This window comes from Anomalospiza imberbis, chromosome 2 (genome assembly GCF_031753505.1).
Source record: "Anomalospiza imberbis isolate Cuckoo-Finch-1a 21T00152 chromosome 2, ASM3175350v1, whole genome shotgun sequence".
Taxonomy (NCBI): domain Eukaryota; kingdom Metazoa; phylum Chordata; class Aves; order Passeriformes; family Viduidae; genus Anomalospiza; species Anomalospiza imberbis.
In genome coordinates, this window is record NC_089682.1 from 66,035,460 (window position 1) to 66,051,603 (window position 16,144).

General features: G+C 43.2%; 1 protein-coding gene across 3 annotated transcripts in view; it reads left to right on the forward strand.

The window, feature by feature from the left end:
* Positions 1-16,144, forward strand: part of MAML2 (mastermind like transcriptional coactivator 2) — a 213,706-nt gene that overhangs the window by 185,574 nt on the left and 11,988 nt on the right. For all 3 annotated transcript variants that reach the window (XR_010996336.1, XM_068181463.1, XM_068181464.1), the window contains one exon: positions 14,889-15,092. Coding sequence is in view for 2 of the 3 variants with exons in the window: in XM_068181463.1 (XP_068037564.1) it covers positions 14,889-15,092 (204 nt within the window). In the remaining variant the exon portion in view is untranslated. The remainder of the gene's footprint in view (positions 1-14,888; positions 15,093-16,144) is intronic.

The following is a 16,144-nucleotide window of genomic DNA, read 5'->3' on the forward strand; positions in this document are numbered from 1 at the left end:
ACTGGGGCATCATGGTTGCCATGTAAGGGCAAGTGGTAGGGCTTTCATTGGTGTTGTTCTTGATCTGCTCACTCACAGTACAGTAACACTGCAGGAGTGGCTCTGAGGCTGGTGGGGGTGGTTTGCTAAGCAGGGAGGTTCACCTCCAGGCACCTTAGGGTTAACTTGTCGGACCACTTGAGGCTGGCAGCAGAGAAATTCAGGCAGAAGCTGAGAAGCTAATCTGCGTGCTGGAAATGGTGTTCTGGGAACGTTATCTCTACCCAAACTAATTTTCCTTGTTTCTGAGCTTGCTCAGAGGTACCACAGCATCTCTCCAAGGCATAACATTGTGTAGCTCTCTGATAGTACCTCAAGAAATCACATGAATGTTCTCTGTAAAAAATGGGAAGGAACTAAGGGTCCTTGCCAACACACTTTAGAACTGACTATGTCTTAATTTATCCATGACAGAGTGTCTTACTCAGTAGGTGAGAATTTAGCTATGAGTATATTGAGTGGCAGCCAGCTTGGAGCATGAGTCTAATTTACTGTAACTCTTGCTACATTCTGTCTGATCATTATCATGCTGAACAAAATGTTTTTAAAGTGCTTTTATAGGGTTGAGTGACTTGTTCAATAATTTATACCATTTTGGAGGGATTAGAGGATGAATTTAAGTCATCAAATAATGCCATTATGGCTCAATGACTACATTCTTTATCAGGGAAAAAAAATCAGTTGTAATTATGCTCAAAAAGACAGAGACCCTTTATTCAGCAGTCCCCCCAAGAACAATGATATCAAAGACGCTGATAGGTCTCTCAGCTGTAAAGAGGGCTGTCCTTCTTTGTTAGGAAGGAATAGATCAGCTGCTGTCTGCTTATCTGTGTCTCCATTGTGCCATTTATGCCACAGATTTTCAGTATGCCGTGCCTTTAAATGTCTGCTCCTTGCAGAAGCCAGATATCCTTCTGCATGCAGAGCTGTGCAAACTCTTGGGGAGCCCATGGCCCCACTTAAGCTGCTGGGAGTTTTGCTCCTAATTTCAGCAGAGAATTTCTGTCCGAGTTCATGAAGCAAAGAAAAGGCAAAGTCCTTTTGGTGGCTATCTGGGGACCTTTACTTACACTAGTTGCATGGTGTCTGCCTGACCCTTATGATTAATTTAATGTTTCTTTTTCATTTTGTTTGTTATTATTTATTTAAACTGATAGCTGCCCTGGCTAGAGAACCGCTGGTATTTCAAGAAGTTGTGCTTTCCACCAGTGGAGTGAGCATTGCAAGATTTCTTTGGACCCAGATTATGTCTAATGCTGTCAGACTAGCAGTGTAACACAAAGTTTTCATTTTCTCCTTAAAGATACCCAGTGAAATGATGAAATCCTGCTCACTTGACCTCTGAGCTGGCTTTTCAGACAAGCTTTTAGCAGCTCAGGAAGACTTATCTCAGAGAGGAAAATCAGGTCATGTAGTGTGTGTGGGCAAAGACTAGATAACTGATTTGAGCAAGGGAGGAGGATACATTAAATCATCCCTTATCCTTGTAAAATGACTGTGTGTACAAGGTGAGCACTGGTTGGAGTAATTTCCCCAGAGGATTTGAGAGGTGCAGGCCAGAAGTAAATATGTCTAACCATGAGGGTGTTTGGATTTGTACTTCTCTGCACATTGCTCTCCATGTCCCACACTCATTAACTTGTCTGTATGACAGAGCCTGGTCCAAAGCCCAGTGGGACCTTTCCAATGCATTTGCATCTGGCTCCTGACTCTGTTACTACAGATTTGGTGCCCATGTACTTTCTTAGTCAGATTTCTTACCATCAGATGAGAATTGTCTCATTTCAGTGTATGCCCAAAATTAGCCAGTCAGCAGGAGAAGAGAGGCACCTCCAGGCTCATCCCATTCATTTCAGAGGCCGGACTTGGCCAGTAACCCTCTGGAGACAACGATTTGCCTTCACTCCATGAACAACCGAGAGAGCCCTGGTGACTGGATTTGGTACCAAACTTTCTGATGGCGTGAAACAAACCTTTTTCTGGCTCCTAGGTGGGATAATACGGTAAATCCTGTCCACTGCATGTCTGGGAAAGCAAGGACTGGTGGCCCACTGTAAAGATGGCTGTCGGAATCACTCAGCACTCTCCTGAATTCAGATGCCATAGTAGTTGCGACACCTAATTATCCATGTATAGTAGGTGGTCCAAATAAGAGCGCACAGCAGAGCAGCAGATGGGGGTTGCTGATGTCAGATTAGATTGAGATTAGGTAAAGCTTAATTAACACTTTATTTTTGTAAGATTCAACTCTGATTAGTCACATTAAAAATATTACAGAGAAGCAGGGCAGAAATCAAGAGGCATAACTAACATTATTAAAAATCAAGGAAGCATTTTTATAGAGCAAGACCTTGCTAGTAAGTGGGCATTCCCTGAATTTGACACCTCTTTTGTCTGGAGAACAAGATGTATGTGGAATGAGTTCTTTAACCCACCAACCAACTACTGTGTAACCCTGCCCTTTCTAGCTCAAGCAATCTAATTTACATAATCATACATATTTCAACACCCATTTGAGACACTTTATGTCATTGGTTAAAATTCTCATTATTTTCCATCACTGCTAGATTTGTAATAACAAGAGGGACACAGTATTTTAGAGATGTTTTACCAAGACCTCTAGGTTACCTGTACTGTAACCTCAGTACAATTTATCAGGAGTTTTGATGTCAAGCCCCACAAATGTCATATCACAACTCTTTGCTATCCAGTATCAAACTTCTGTCATGATATTTTGAATATTCTGAATCCACGGCTTGACCCATCAAAAGATTTTTGCCCTTCTCCTAATGAGCAAAGGTATGTGAAGTCTTCTGTGTCAGAGTCTCCTTCTACTGTTTGAATCCACATAGTGTCCTGGTAGGCTTCTCCTGCCTGTGAGTTCTAAAAACTTACCAGAAACTTTATGTGACCCACAGGGAAGGTCACTTGCAGGAATAGCCTGCAAAACAGTCATTGGATAAAATGTTTCTCTGTGCCAGATAGTACAAACCAGTGAGACAAGTAAGTTCCATTTAAACCTTATTTTTAAGTTAAAGGAGACATGTGCTGTCTATGGCCCAAGAATGAGTCCAACTTTTGCTTTTTAGGATAGGAAAAGGATGTCACAGATTAAAATAGTTTTGCTGTAAATATGCAGGTTTAGAATATCTAAAATCCAAAATAATCCAAGTTTTAATAAATGAGCGCTTCTCCCTTGCCTCTATTGTTATCCAACTGCCAGGACTGCAAAAGGATGACCTCTACAGGGAATTCAAATCAAACCAAGCCAATTCCTTTTTCTTTTTTTTTTTAACCTCAGTGGTATCTAACCAACTATTTGCAGAATGTGGTACAACTCATGTACTCATGTAGTTCGTTTAGTTCAGCTGGTTTCTCCTTTTGCTTTCTTTCCTTGTAAGCACAGTTAAGTGGTCAGCTGGGTGTTTCTATTTCACTGTTTTGTTTGAGCTGTCTGGTCCAACACAGCTCAATGGGCATTGCAGATGCCAGTGAAAGCTCTTTACTGTACTTTTTATCACCTCAGCTCTGCCACCAGACAGTGAGAAGGATACACTCTGGCCCCTAAAAAGTCTGATACCAATAAACAAGGTCTTTTCTTAGTTTATGTGTATATTTAACTGTGTAGCTGAGACCAACCATGTGAAGATGAGGGCAGAACTTACATATCCCCAATGTCTCCTCAAAGCATTGCCAGAAGACACCAGAGTGTCCCCCCTCAGCAAAGCCCAGGGCTTGCTGGTCAGGGCAGACAGTGTGAGTATAAAAGGCTATCTAGAGCCCCCTACTCCTTGCTCTCTGGGGTATTTACCTTTGCTGTATCCCAAATGTGGGAAATACCACAGCAAAATATGAGAGTGATTTGGCAAAGGCAATTGCATTTGTGCTTTCCCTTGCTCAGAGAAAGAAAATGGGACAGTGATACCCTGTCCACCTGTTCCTTTTTCAAAAGAGAGTAAGTCTATTTAAAAAGAGGGATGCAAAACAGGTTTTTACTGCTCTTGCACAAGAATAATACAAAATGAGTAGAAGTCGTCCAAGAAAGTTTTTGTTGGCACCAACCTTCCCATTCTCCCAAGTCGCACGTTATCTGATAGCTGGCATACGGCAGGCTCTGGATAGTCTGTTATTCTTTCCCACGCTGCAAGATTTGGGCAGTAAATAGCTTAAATAAATGCCAGAAGTATAATTCACTTTTTACTTCATCTGATTTAAGGAAGACTTTCCTCAGATAATTCCTCCCAGGCATGTTGTCCAAGGCAGAACTGGTCCCTGGTGGATCGAGCTATTTTGACCTCTCTAGCTGGCTCCATTTCAGCTTTTTAAAGGTTGGAGATAACAGAAGAAACAACTCACTACATCCAAGCACTGTTGCACTTTTCTGTGAACTTAGTGAGATGCCAGGTGCTCCTTGAAGGGCCTGTGCCATTATACAGCACTAGTGGCCCTATGTCACCTTTGAAGTAACCTTTTACTCCTGCAGGAGGTAACCACCATGCCTGGTAATGCTACCAGAGGGGTAAAGAGGAAGCAGATCAATTCCCATGATGGGGAGGGCTGAAAGCAGAAGTGGAGGAGCTCTGTCTAGCTCTGTTACCCCTCCAAGAAAAAGAATCTTAGTACCATAAAATTGAGTTGGAAGGTACCTTTAAAGATCATCTAGTCCAACTCTCCTGCAATAGGCAGGGACACCTTCCACTAGACCTTGCTGCTCAGAGTCTCGTCCAACCTGATGGTTAAAATTTCCAGGGCTGGGGCATTCACAGCTTCCCTGAGGAACCTGTTCCAGTGATTCACCAATCTCATAAAAATTTTTCTTCATTATATCTAGATTGAATCTGCACTCTTAATTTAAAACTAGAAGTGGGAATAGAGATTGCCAGTGAAGACTGAGGCAAAAGGTTGTTGAGTATCTCATAATCCATTCTTACCAGTTTGCCCGTCATGTTCAGGGGGTAAAGATTTCCACATCTTTCCTTTTCTGGCTCACATAGCTGTACAAGCCCTTCTAGTTACTCTTTGCATCTCTTGCCAAGTTCAGCTCCAGCCACATTGGCCTTCCTGACACCATCCCTACACAGCTGAGAACCATTCCTGTACTTTTCCTGGGATCCTTGTTCTTGCTTCCACTACCTGTGCCGTTCTTTCTTGCCCTTTAATTTGACCAGCAGATCCTGACTTATCCATGTTGGTCTCTCGCATCCCTTTGCTGACTTCTTATATCTGGAGACTGAGAGCTCTTGTACACTATGGAAAGCCTTCTTAAAAATCTGCCAACACTGTGGTGCTCCCTTGTCCCTGAGGGCAGTTTATCATGGGGTCCTATTGACTAACCCTTTAAATGGCTGGAATTTTGCTTTCCTAAAATTCAGGGTCCTGACTTTACTCTTTGCCTGACCCAGAGAAGTATTTGGAACTGCTAGGTTACCTGAGAAAACCACACTGCTTCCTACATCTTGAGATCATAATGAAAAATCAGTCAAATTCCAGGAGTGCTTTTTAGGAAACCTAGTATTTTCACATTTTAATGAAACTGCTGTTGGCACAGAGAGATGAGGGATAGGTAGATTTGTCAAACCATCAGGGTGCTGCAGCCACTGGCACCATTTTATCACACTCATCAAGACTGTGAGGGGATGGCAGGAGCTTAGGCTTATGTCAATTCCTGCAAATTAACTCACATCAAATTAAGTTGTTTTGTAACAAAAACAGTCGTTGTTATAAAAGGAGGAGAGGGAAGACCATAGTTGGGGTTGTGTGATAAGGACTCATTTAAAATTGCATAGATGGGCAGTCAAAGCTGCTCAATTGAACCATGTGTTGTGCACTTGCACCAGTGCCATGGGCTGTCCCAGTTGGAAACCGTTTGGTTTCGTCCCACTCCCTGCTTCAGTGCCCAGTGACACTTGGCTACCAGCCCCAGATGCTGATTTTGGTTAGCAGCTGTCATTGTCCTGGGACAGGTAGCTGGGAACAAAGAGATCCAGTTCCACCTGAGGCATGTCACTTCTGCAGCTTCAATCATTGCAGGGAGACGCAGGTCAGAGCCATTTTTCACACATTGCTTTTAAGTGTTGGCCATTGTCTGCCATCAGAATTCGGAGCTGTTGGTGTTAGAAGGCTAGGAGGAGGCTCATGTTTAAGGATGCTCATGTTCTTGCTGTGTATTCTCAGCAGGAGAGCTTTGATCTTAGCATGTGTCTGACAGTCATGTCACCCATGTTGTGCTCATTTGAATTGAAGTGTTTGGCCCCAGTGATGTGGTTTTTCTGTTGTTGTTATTGCTCTGCGTGTTTAATTATTTTTTCCTTCTTCATGAAATATTTTGTTCAGGTTGCCTGCTCATTTCTCCTGCAGAAAAATTGGCATTTATGGTATTTGCTTTGCTTTTTTTATTTCTTGAGGAAAATTTCCATATTATATCATCATTTTTTTTCTCTTTTTCTTTTTTTTTTTTTTTTTTGTGCTTGTTAATTAGAAGTGACACAAATTTGTTTAAACTACAGACAATTAATAGGGAGGGTGAATCATATATGATATACCTCATTCACTTGGTTCCATGGAATCTCAGCAGCCTGGGTCTCCACAGCAGCCTCTGGAGCACGCCTCCCTGTATAGTGCCCACATACCCTTTGGTTTACTGTGACTGTCAGAGTCGCAGCCAGGGGGAAACATGAGGATAAGGCAAGATGCCAAAAAAGATACACTACACATAAGCTTGCTACTAGTGCCTTTCTTAGTGCTGTTTTGTAAACTGAACGTTGAAATAGAAACGTATGTATGAGAGAGTCACCTATTACTGAATTTACCCAGCACTTCCCCTTGCAATACTCTCATTTTGATTATGGCTTTTCTAAGTGGGCTGATGTTTTCTGTATCACCCTCAGGCTAGATAATTTCTGTGAAAGATAATAAACATATGGCAGTGAGACAAGAACACTTTCTAGATGAATAAGGTATACATATACACAGATAATATATACTCATGGTAAAGATATAGACAGATAATCACAAGTGTTTAATTCAACTAGTTTAGGAACTTTTCACTGCCTCAGCTGGAAATTACAACTCCTTAGTGGAAGCACAGAACCTGCAAGTATGCACGTACCTTGTCCTGTAGTACTAGGCAAAACAGGTCCGCTCACACCAGCTCGTTTTCCAGCTGGAGGAGGGGCAGTTTCTTAAACCTCCCTCATTTGGTTTCCTGCAATTGTGTGATGATAAACTAGAGGGCTTGGCTTGTTGTAGTTTAGATTAGTGTAGTGTAGAAATTGCACATTGCAGCCATTGCAGATTGGAATGCTGAAGTAGAACAAATCATTATGTGTTTGGTTTTGTCCAAAACCAGATAGGAGTCTTCATCATTCGTGCTTATTGGCAAACTTATTTCAGAATAAGAGCTCATGAGGCATTCAAAAACAGAGCTCCATACAGAGCGCAGGATAGTCTCTGCACAAGTACATCAGTGGAGGCTCTCTACTGGTCTGTCTGAACCAGGTATTTTGTCCAAAAATGTAAGATGAGGTCACTGCAAGCCAAGAGTGCCACTGTGCCCCTGTGGCTGGATGGACATCTGGGAGGAAATTCTAGCCCCGTTGAAGTCAGCTGGAGTTTTGCCATTGACTTTGATGGAGCCAACATTCCTTTTCTGATGCAGACATTTCACAATAACCTCCTCTGTTGAACTTTCAACACGTGTATGTTATTTTCATTACAAATAAACAAAATATTTCTAAAATGCACACCTTCATATATACAGTATGCCAGAAGATGACATTAAGGGTTCATCATGGTACACATGGCAAAACACTAATAATCCATTCTTGATGAATCTGGGAAAAATTCTGACATGAACAAATCTCCTTTAGGTCATTTTGCCTGAATATACAGCAATCAAATTTACAGCTGAGGGTTTATTATTTTTGCAGAATGCACATGCATTCCGAATTTGCCGTGCTCAGAAATGGAGACAAGACATTCATCTGTGTGCTTGGCTTTGGGAAAAGACATCCGTGTGTGTCCGGACATGGGCCCTGGTATAGAGCAGACAGGAAATCTGCCAGACTGCCTCGGCAGGAGGCTGCCTTCAACACGTGCAGCAAGGCACAAGAAATGTCTTAATGATTAATCACTGTCAACCTTTGTTCTCATTAAAGACTTGATTGTCAGACAAGGCTGGTAATGAGGCGCTGTTCCTGGGTCTGTTGCTATGTCATTGTGCAAGGGCTGAATCTGAGCCTTACACCCTGCAAGATGCAGCTCCCACTTGGCCCAAGTTTAAGGAGTTGTGGTTGGGAACATTGTTCTAAGAGTGCCTGCTAGTGGCTATGGGGCTGTGCAGCTCTGTGGCAGAGGATTATGGCAGGGCTACAAATAAATCTGAAAATATGTTCACAAGGATTTTGGCTATAAGCAGCTTCCCTGTTGGCGTTGAACAGGCAAAGTGCTGCAATAGCTTTCTATTAAGAATTGCACAAATAAATAACTCTCTGTCAAAGTGAGGATTGGCTGCTTTCAGGGATTTACTCATTTTTATGTTTGAGATTGTGCACAGTGTTACCTATTTCTGAAAATAGTTCAGAAATTTAATTGCTTAAATTTCAGTGTGCAAAAAAATGTGTTTTTAAAAAGCCTGAACTCCCTGGATCTTCCAGTGAGAGCTGCAGCAGTTGGGTTTGCTGCAATACTTATATCTCTGCATGCCAATTACCTGCTGCATCATTTGGTGTTCAAACATGCCACTCCAATGGGTGACTTACACCATAAGGATGCAGAAATCATGTGTGTGCTCCCTACTGTCAGGAGCGGTTCCAGTTTCAGTGTCTGAAGGGATTAGTCCACATTTCCTGTTCAGGCTCCACCATTCAGTTTGCTGAATGGTGCATTTGCTTCTTTTCCCTGGTTGGATGAAGGCAGGCAGACAGCCTGAGCTTGTGAAATTGCAATCCTAGTGTCCATGTTTTCTTGTGTATATGCCTTGGAAACATGGTTGGCCCTGAAATTTTTGTGCTGAGAGCTCAGATGTTCTCAGAAGAAAAACACTAGGAGATAGTCCCATGTGGCTGAGCCAACTTCTTATAAACACCACAAAATTACTGAAAGGAACTATTTTGCAGCCTTCACCCAGCTGTATCTCTGGATATTAGACACAGCAAAACCAGCTCTTGGGATCTTACAATATTCAGGTTTTTCAAATGCTGTTTGTACATATAAAAGTGATCTTCCTGGAATGCATAAAAACATTCTCTGACAGATATTAGGGGAAATTCAGCCTATGATAGTATCTTCCACCTGGTTAATTTGGGAGGCTTTTAGGTCACTCTATACAACACCCTTAGAAAGTCATCCACTTTTGCTTGACAAATCATAGGGTGTTCACACTCACTCTTCCAGCCATTTTACTCCAGTGTGACTAGAAGCATCCAAGATGAGGAGTGTAAGGGAATGTTCCTATCATCTAATCTGGGTTCCTAACTCAGTTGTCTAAATTAAACATATGAAGCCTAATTATACAGCCCCATCTCCCTGTATAGTGAAGGGAGAGCTGCAGCAGACAGTTTAGAGAGAATCTGCTCTAAGTTTTTTGTTAGAGGCCTAAACTGAGGAGACTCTCTTTTATGCTGTGTATTCCAGATATGAAAAAAGGTTGAATGAGTTTGCGCTGCTCAGGAAGATACTGTTTTTCACTTCCACCAAGCTGGACTAGCAGTAAGGCAAGGGAGAATATGCTTGGCTGTGTCTCTCCCCAGTCTGTCTTGTTTCCTTATACACAGATCATGTCTTCAGTTGTTGCAGATGAGTTTAATCTCAGGAACTTCTTGGTGCTCTCACAGTGTCATAGAAAGCAGCCCTCTGCACACCAGTCAAGAATGGGAGTTATTCCTAAAAATATGAAAACTCTAGCTTTTTCACTAGAGCTGAAAGAGTTCTTATTTGACAGACACTCTGCTGTGGTCCTGCTGGAGTTTCATTTTCTTGTCTGAGGCAAGGACACAAGCAGGCAGTGCTTGGAGTTCAGACAACCATGAAAAGCTCAGTATTTAGCAGAAGGGGGTGTATCTGCTTTCATTAAATGCAGCAAAAAGAGGTGGCTCAGAAGAAGAAGAGGGCTGGTAGGTACTAAGACTGGCTGTTTAGCAACGAGCCCTCTGCTCAGCTTCCTAAAGATGCATGAGTCAGACCAGCTCTTCTCAATAAGCCCAAGTGCTTGGCCCAGCAGCTGCAGGAGAGCCTCAGTTTGTGCCTGTGGAAAGAAGCATGCCAGCTGGGGCTGTGGAGGGCACGCATCAGGGGCTCACAGAGGTCTCGGCTTTGCTACCAGCTTTGCACTACTCTGAAACAGTGCAGGACATGGTTGAATCATTCCCCTTCTCCTCCTCCTCCTCATCCTTCTCCTCTCCCTCTGCCTCCTCCTTTTCCAAGTGCTCAGTTGTCCAGGGTGGTTTGCAGTCAAACCAGAAAGCCCCTGAGAAGTTCACACTGTGGGGACAGCCACTGGTCCCTTGAAAAAGCCCACAGAGGAGCCTTTTCCTTCACCATCCTCACTCTGAGCCTGCAGTAAAGAGCTGTACAAGCCCATGATGCCAATTAACACAAACTGCTTATGAGTGCATGCATAGGTTCGGTCACCAGATGAACACATCCTTTGCACATCCTTTCCCCTGGAAGCAGCTTTTTGTAAGGCAGGCATCTGTAACTGAGTAGACTTCCATAAATGGATCTGAAGAATTTTCCTTTCTTCTTTAGTTCTTTGTTTCTTTAAGCCAGAACTGATGCAGAAGAAGAGCAAAAGTCAGAGCTGTCACTCCTGATCTGATGCAGGGCACAGAATGAGTTGCCCCACAGAGGAACAGAAAGGTGGAAAGATTCCCCATCTCCTTTTGAGGGAAAAATCTGCATGAAGCAGAAGCTCATCTTGTGGCACAGATGTCAGGGCTCCTGGCTGGGAAGCAAACAGCCTCTGTGGGCATTGTGGTTTCATACAAAATTGACCATTGTTTCTCTTCTGTCCCATCAAAATTATTCATCAGTTCAAAGCATTTCAAGGAGAAAGAGGGGAAAGGTTTGCACATCCTTTTCCAGCCAACTGTCCTTAAACCACTTCTGAACTAAGAACGCAGAGACATATGCTTTCAGAGCTCCTGACAAGCTTTGTAGGGAAAGAAAGGGAGAGGAGAGGAGAGGAGAGGAGAGGAGAGGAGAGGAGAGGAGAGGAGAGGAGAGGAGAGGAGAGGAGAGGAGAGGAGAGGAGAGGAGAGGAGAGGAGAGGAGAGGAGAGGAGAGGAGAGGAGAGGAGAGGAGAGGAGAGGAGAGGAGAGGAGAGGAGAGGAGAGGAGAGGAGAGGAGAGGAGAGGAGAGGAGAGGAGAGGAGAGGAGAGGAGAGGAGAGGAAGACGAAAAAATGGGAAAAGAGAAAAGTCTATTTTAAAAAGTTTGTATATGTGTTAGAAGCCAAAACATCCCTTCATTTGTATGAACACAAATCAGCTGCAGCAGGGGTAGTGAAAGGCAAACTTGGTCTTAAATGCTTTGTTTTTACTGCTAATTTAAACATTTGAACGTAATGTTCTTTGTGATGCTTATGAACAAAATTGCAGTTGTGCTACCAGCTCTGAGGAGCTCTCCCTGTCTGCCTTTCTGCATCTCATAGGTTTTATGTGTCACTGTAACATCAGATAATGTGGTGCAACACATCTGCTTTGTATGTCGAGCATCACCATGCTGAAGCTTCAGCTCTGGCAGCGCAGATGGAGATTTGTGGTGGTTGATGTGATTTGGAGATTGTGATGAACACTAACCCAGCCTCAGCTGGCACCAGGGATGGCCCTAAAAGGGCTGTAGGTCATTTGCAGGGCTGGAGGAACATGGAACATGCATGAGCGGGTCAGAAAATGAGGGTAAACCCAGGTGGACATTTGTACCTGTTGGAGTAGTGATGCTTCCAGCCTGTCCCTGACAACTGGCTGGCTGCAGGAATGTGCTCCCCATCATGTTCCCTCCTTGGGGACAAAGGGGACAGGTTACCTTCCTCATGCAGGGAAACAATGTGGTGACACCTTGCAGGCAAGCACTTGGGGCTCCCCAGCTAGAGGGATGCTGGGCTGCCTCTGCAGCTTGCTGGGCAGAGGTACCCCTGGGCAAGGGGACAGGCATGTCCCACTCCAGATTTTCTTTGGTCAGGGCTTTCTAAAGTTAAACCACATGAACTGCAGCATGGGAACCCAGAAATGACATTAAAAACCAGCAGCTCTAGATGTGTAGAGTTGTAGTAAAGCTGCTGCAGTAAAGCTAGGCTTAGAGCAGGATGAAACAGTTTAACAAAAGCAGGGTAACTCCACCCAAACCTGCCCTTCCTCTCAGGGCTGTCAGAAGGCATACTTTGTCCTGCCCAGGGGCAGAGCCCCACACCCCTGACAGCAATGTAGCCTTTCTGCTATCTGATTTGCAGTGATGGAAGCACAGGGTGAGAGCAAGGCTCGATAGCACTGGTTCATGAAGGGTCAAACTGCTGTGCCGCTAGTCTCCTGATTTATTAGGAAACTGTTCTTCCTTCTCCTATTGCAAGGGGAAGATCAGCAGGCAGGAGAAGTAACACATCGTAGATTCATAGGCTTACACTGACATTTCATGAACAGCAGAGAAGGGACCAAATGCAAAAAAAACCCCAACCTGGCTCCAAGTTGATGATTTACACTGTTTTCTCAGGGTCTGTTTGCCAAGCAGCTGGTGTTTTGTGCCAATGGCTATTACAGAAGAGCTTTCTTTGATAGATACTGTGAATGAACACTACACAGTTTACCTTAAAACAAAATCCTCCCCACTGCTTATATGGGCTGGTAGGGAATGAAAGAAAAACTTAGGCTTTGTTGGTTTTTTTACGTAGGACTGAAAGCACATTTGGGGGAGCCTGCACTATCTGTGCAAAAACACAACAGATGAATTCTGTTAATGGATGGAACATGTGGCTGGGTTCAAGCTAGAGTTGTCATTTGAATATAGAAGTCAAAGCCAATTTATTGTAACATATTTTTCTTTTCAAAATATTTTAGGAAAGACAAAAAAGTTTGCGCAACAACTTGGCAAGCAGGTCTGTTGAGAGGAGGTATTTTCTATCTTGCAGTTAACATAAGGGCTGAAAAATGTGGCAGTGCCGAGCAATCCTAGATTCCTTCTGGAACTGGAAGAAAGTGTGCAGGATATAATTGTGTAAGAGCCCAATAAATTTGAAGGGTGGGTTTGTAACACTGCCTTGGGGGCTGCAGGTGGCTCCAGAAGAAAGTCAAGGTTCTTATTTCAGTAACAGTCTTTCAATACTTTATCTAACTAGCTACACACTCATGTGGCCCCATCTAGAAGCAACTGAGTTATTTTAAAATAGAAATACCCATAACAATCATTGTGCTTCTTCCATGCCAGATGGTAAAAAGATAAGTGGGATTAGTCTGTACTGAGTCTGTGTGTTACTGGGGAGGGGAGGGATGCAAAAGCTAAGGCACAGGAATGAGCTTTCCTGGAGTTTCCAAAGTGCTATGCATCAGTGCTCCATGGTCTTCAGGACATGGGTAGGCTAGAAATTCTTGTTTCAATGTTGGTCAGCCTGTATTTGCCCAAATGCCCCAGGGGACAATGGCCACGGAGCAGAGCTTTACTAGGATAGTGGCCCAGATCCTGGTTCTACACCTCGGTATTGAGAGAATCGCTGCGCAACAGGGAGCATCAGACTCCTGCTGTGGGGTCTTGTGTTGCAAGGCAAAAATGTTGCTGCCTCTTAGGTTATACAGAGTTATGTGGTTGGTTCTTATGGTGAATTGCAGCCAAGTGGGGTCAGAGAATGGATGTGTCTCTTGACTGTTGTGACCTCTTCAGTGTATCCCATTTTCTTTGTAGCTGTGTGGCTAAGAAATATGTGGGTATCGAATGATCCAAAGAAGGCTGAATATTTTAGTGTGTGTCCTGAGAAAGCTACATTTGGTTAAGTCCCAAGTACTAAGCACTGCTGGAGCAAGTAGGCAAAAAACACATTGCTGCCAAGGGAAATAATGGCCAAGAGAGAAGAAACAGCATACTGTCATTCCATGTACATTCTCATCTTGTATGAGCATGGTTTGAGTTCTCATGTACCTTCCCCACTGCCCTCTAAGATGACTTTTATCCATCCCTTCATTATGGAGCTGCACACTGGGAAGAGGAAGCAGATCAAGATCCCTCACAAAGACCAGAGAGACCCTAAAACACTCTTCAAGGTCCTTCCCAGTTACACATTCATTTTACTGAGGAAGTTGATACACTCTAAGCCTATTTAAGCATGTTACTAATGGGATTCAATTAGCAGTCTCTAAGAGATTGCTCTTGTCAGGGAGATGACGGGACAAATGAGAGCAGCACCATTTACCCCACTGTGAAGTATTAACTTCCCACCTCTGTATTTTCTAAGAATAGATGCCACTTCTACCAATAAGTCTGCAGCTTCTCACTGCTGTTCACCAGATGGTAGGAACCAGCAGATGCCAAGTTTGTTCCCTTGTGGTCAAACAAACTGCTGTACAGCCCGATGCACGTTTCCTGAAAGATCCCCAGGACAGCTCTGTTACTTCTGTTAATGTTTCCCAAGCTCCTGGTACAATATTGAGGGTTTCCACTGGAACCACCTGGCACATTTTCAGAGTCTTTCCTGAGGGATGAAGTTACTCAATCCTCTTCTTACTTTGTCATAGCCCTTGTATCAGTCACTTGTCCCGAGAATCTGTGGGCTGTGTCCTGAGCTTCAGCAAATGACATGAAAAGGATTATTTCCTTTTCTTGATGCTTGTTATTATTTTCATCCTTCACGAGCCTTTTCTTCTGTTTCAGGAACAACACTCTGTGGTAGGCCAGGGAGCTGGCTCCACTCCAAGCTCCAGTTCTTGCTCAAATCCAAACACTGGAAGTGGTTACATGAACTCATCCCAGCAATCATTGTTGAATCAGCAGCTGATGGAAAAGAAACAGGCTCTGCAACGGCAAATGATGGAGCAAAAACAACTCCTTCTACAGCAGCAGATGTTGGCAGAAGCTGTAAGTTTACTAATTTCTTAATTTACATGGAAAATATTGTCATAAAAACAAGAGAAAAGAAAGCTAAGACAAGGAGAAGAAAGCCCCCTAAAACTTCAAGGTTGTTTTGGCAATGCCTAGAACTTCAAGAGTGCGCCTCGTATTTTTCAGCACTTTTCTAAGCCTTTTTGAAACCTTCTTCAATCTGTATGAAACAAGTTTCCAAGCTACTGCAGTTTCATTACAAGAACAGTCCAAGCATATGCTTGGCTTTGAGGCATATGAATATTGTCCATAGTTTTCTTTGCAAGATAAAGCAAGGTGCACTGCTACGCTACTTTCACCTCAGAGGAAAGTTTACTTCCAGGATCTGTCACCAAGGCAGCATAGTGTAAATTGCCTGTGTGTAAACAAGGATCAGGTGCCTTGATTTTGGGGTTCAACTCAAGTTTGTGTGCTTCACTGGGATTGCATATGAGTCCTACTTTCTCTGGTTTTATTTTTGCATTTCTAGGTATCTGTAGCCAATTCTCTGTCATTTGGTATCTGAGAGACTAGTTGGGAGTTTCTGGTCATTTTAGGAGACATGGGGGATTCTATAAAGGAAATATTTCTTGACTTTTCGATTCATGCAGAAGAAAAAAGAAGTTCAAAGTCAGCTCTCTGTGCCGCAGTTTTCTGTCAGAATTTTTAGCAGAGCAAAAACTTAATTGCTCAAATAGCTTCTTATAAACAAAATGGAAATTTAATCAGCTTGGCTTTGCTTTTGTATTTTGTGCACAGAAATACACATAAATCTTGCCTACAGTTTTTACATGAATTGTGGGGATTTCATGGGAGTCTGTTTTCCTCACAAGGATTCAGGTTGAGCAGAATATATAAACAAACCTTACAAATCTTAATCAGAGCCCTCCCTCCCATCATGAATTGTGGAAATGCCCTAAATAACATAAGAAGGGGTATTCTCCCAGTGTTTTTAAGTGCTCCTGGGAGAAAAAAATTGTCATTGCAGGCCCCCAGCCAGGTAATAATTGGCATTGAGTCCATGATTCTCAGAAGGCTGATCATTCACT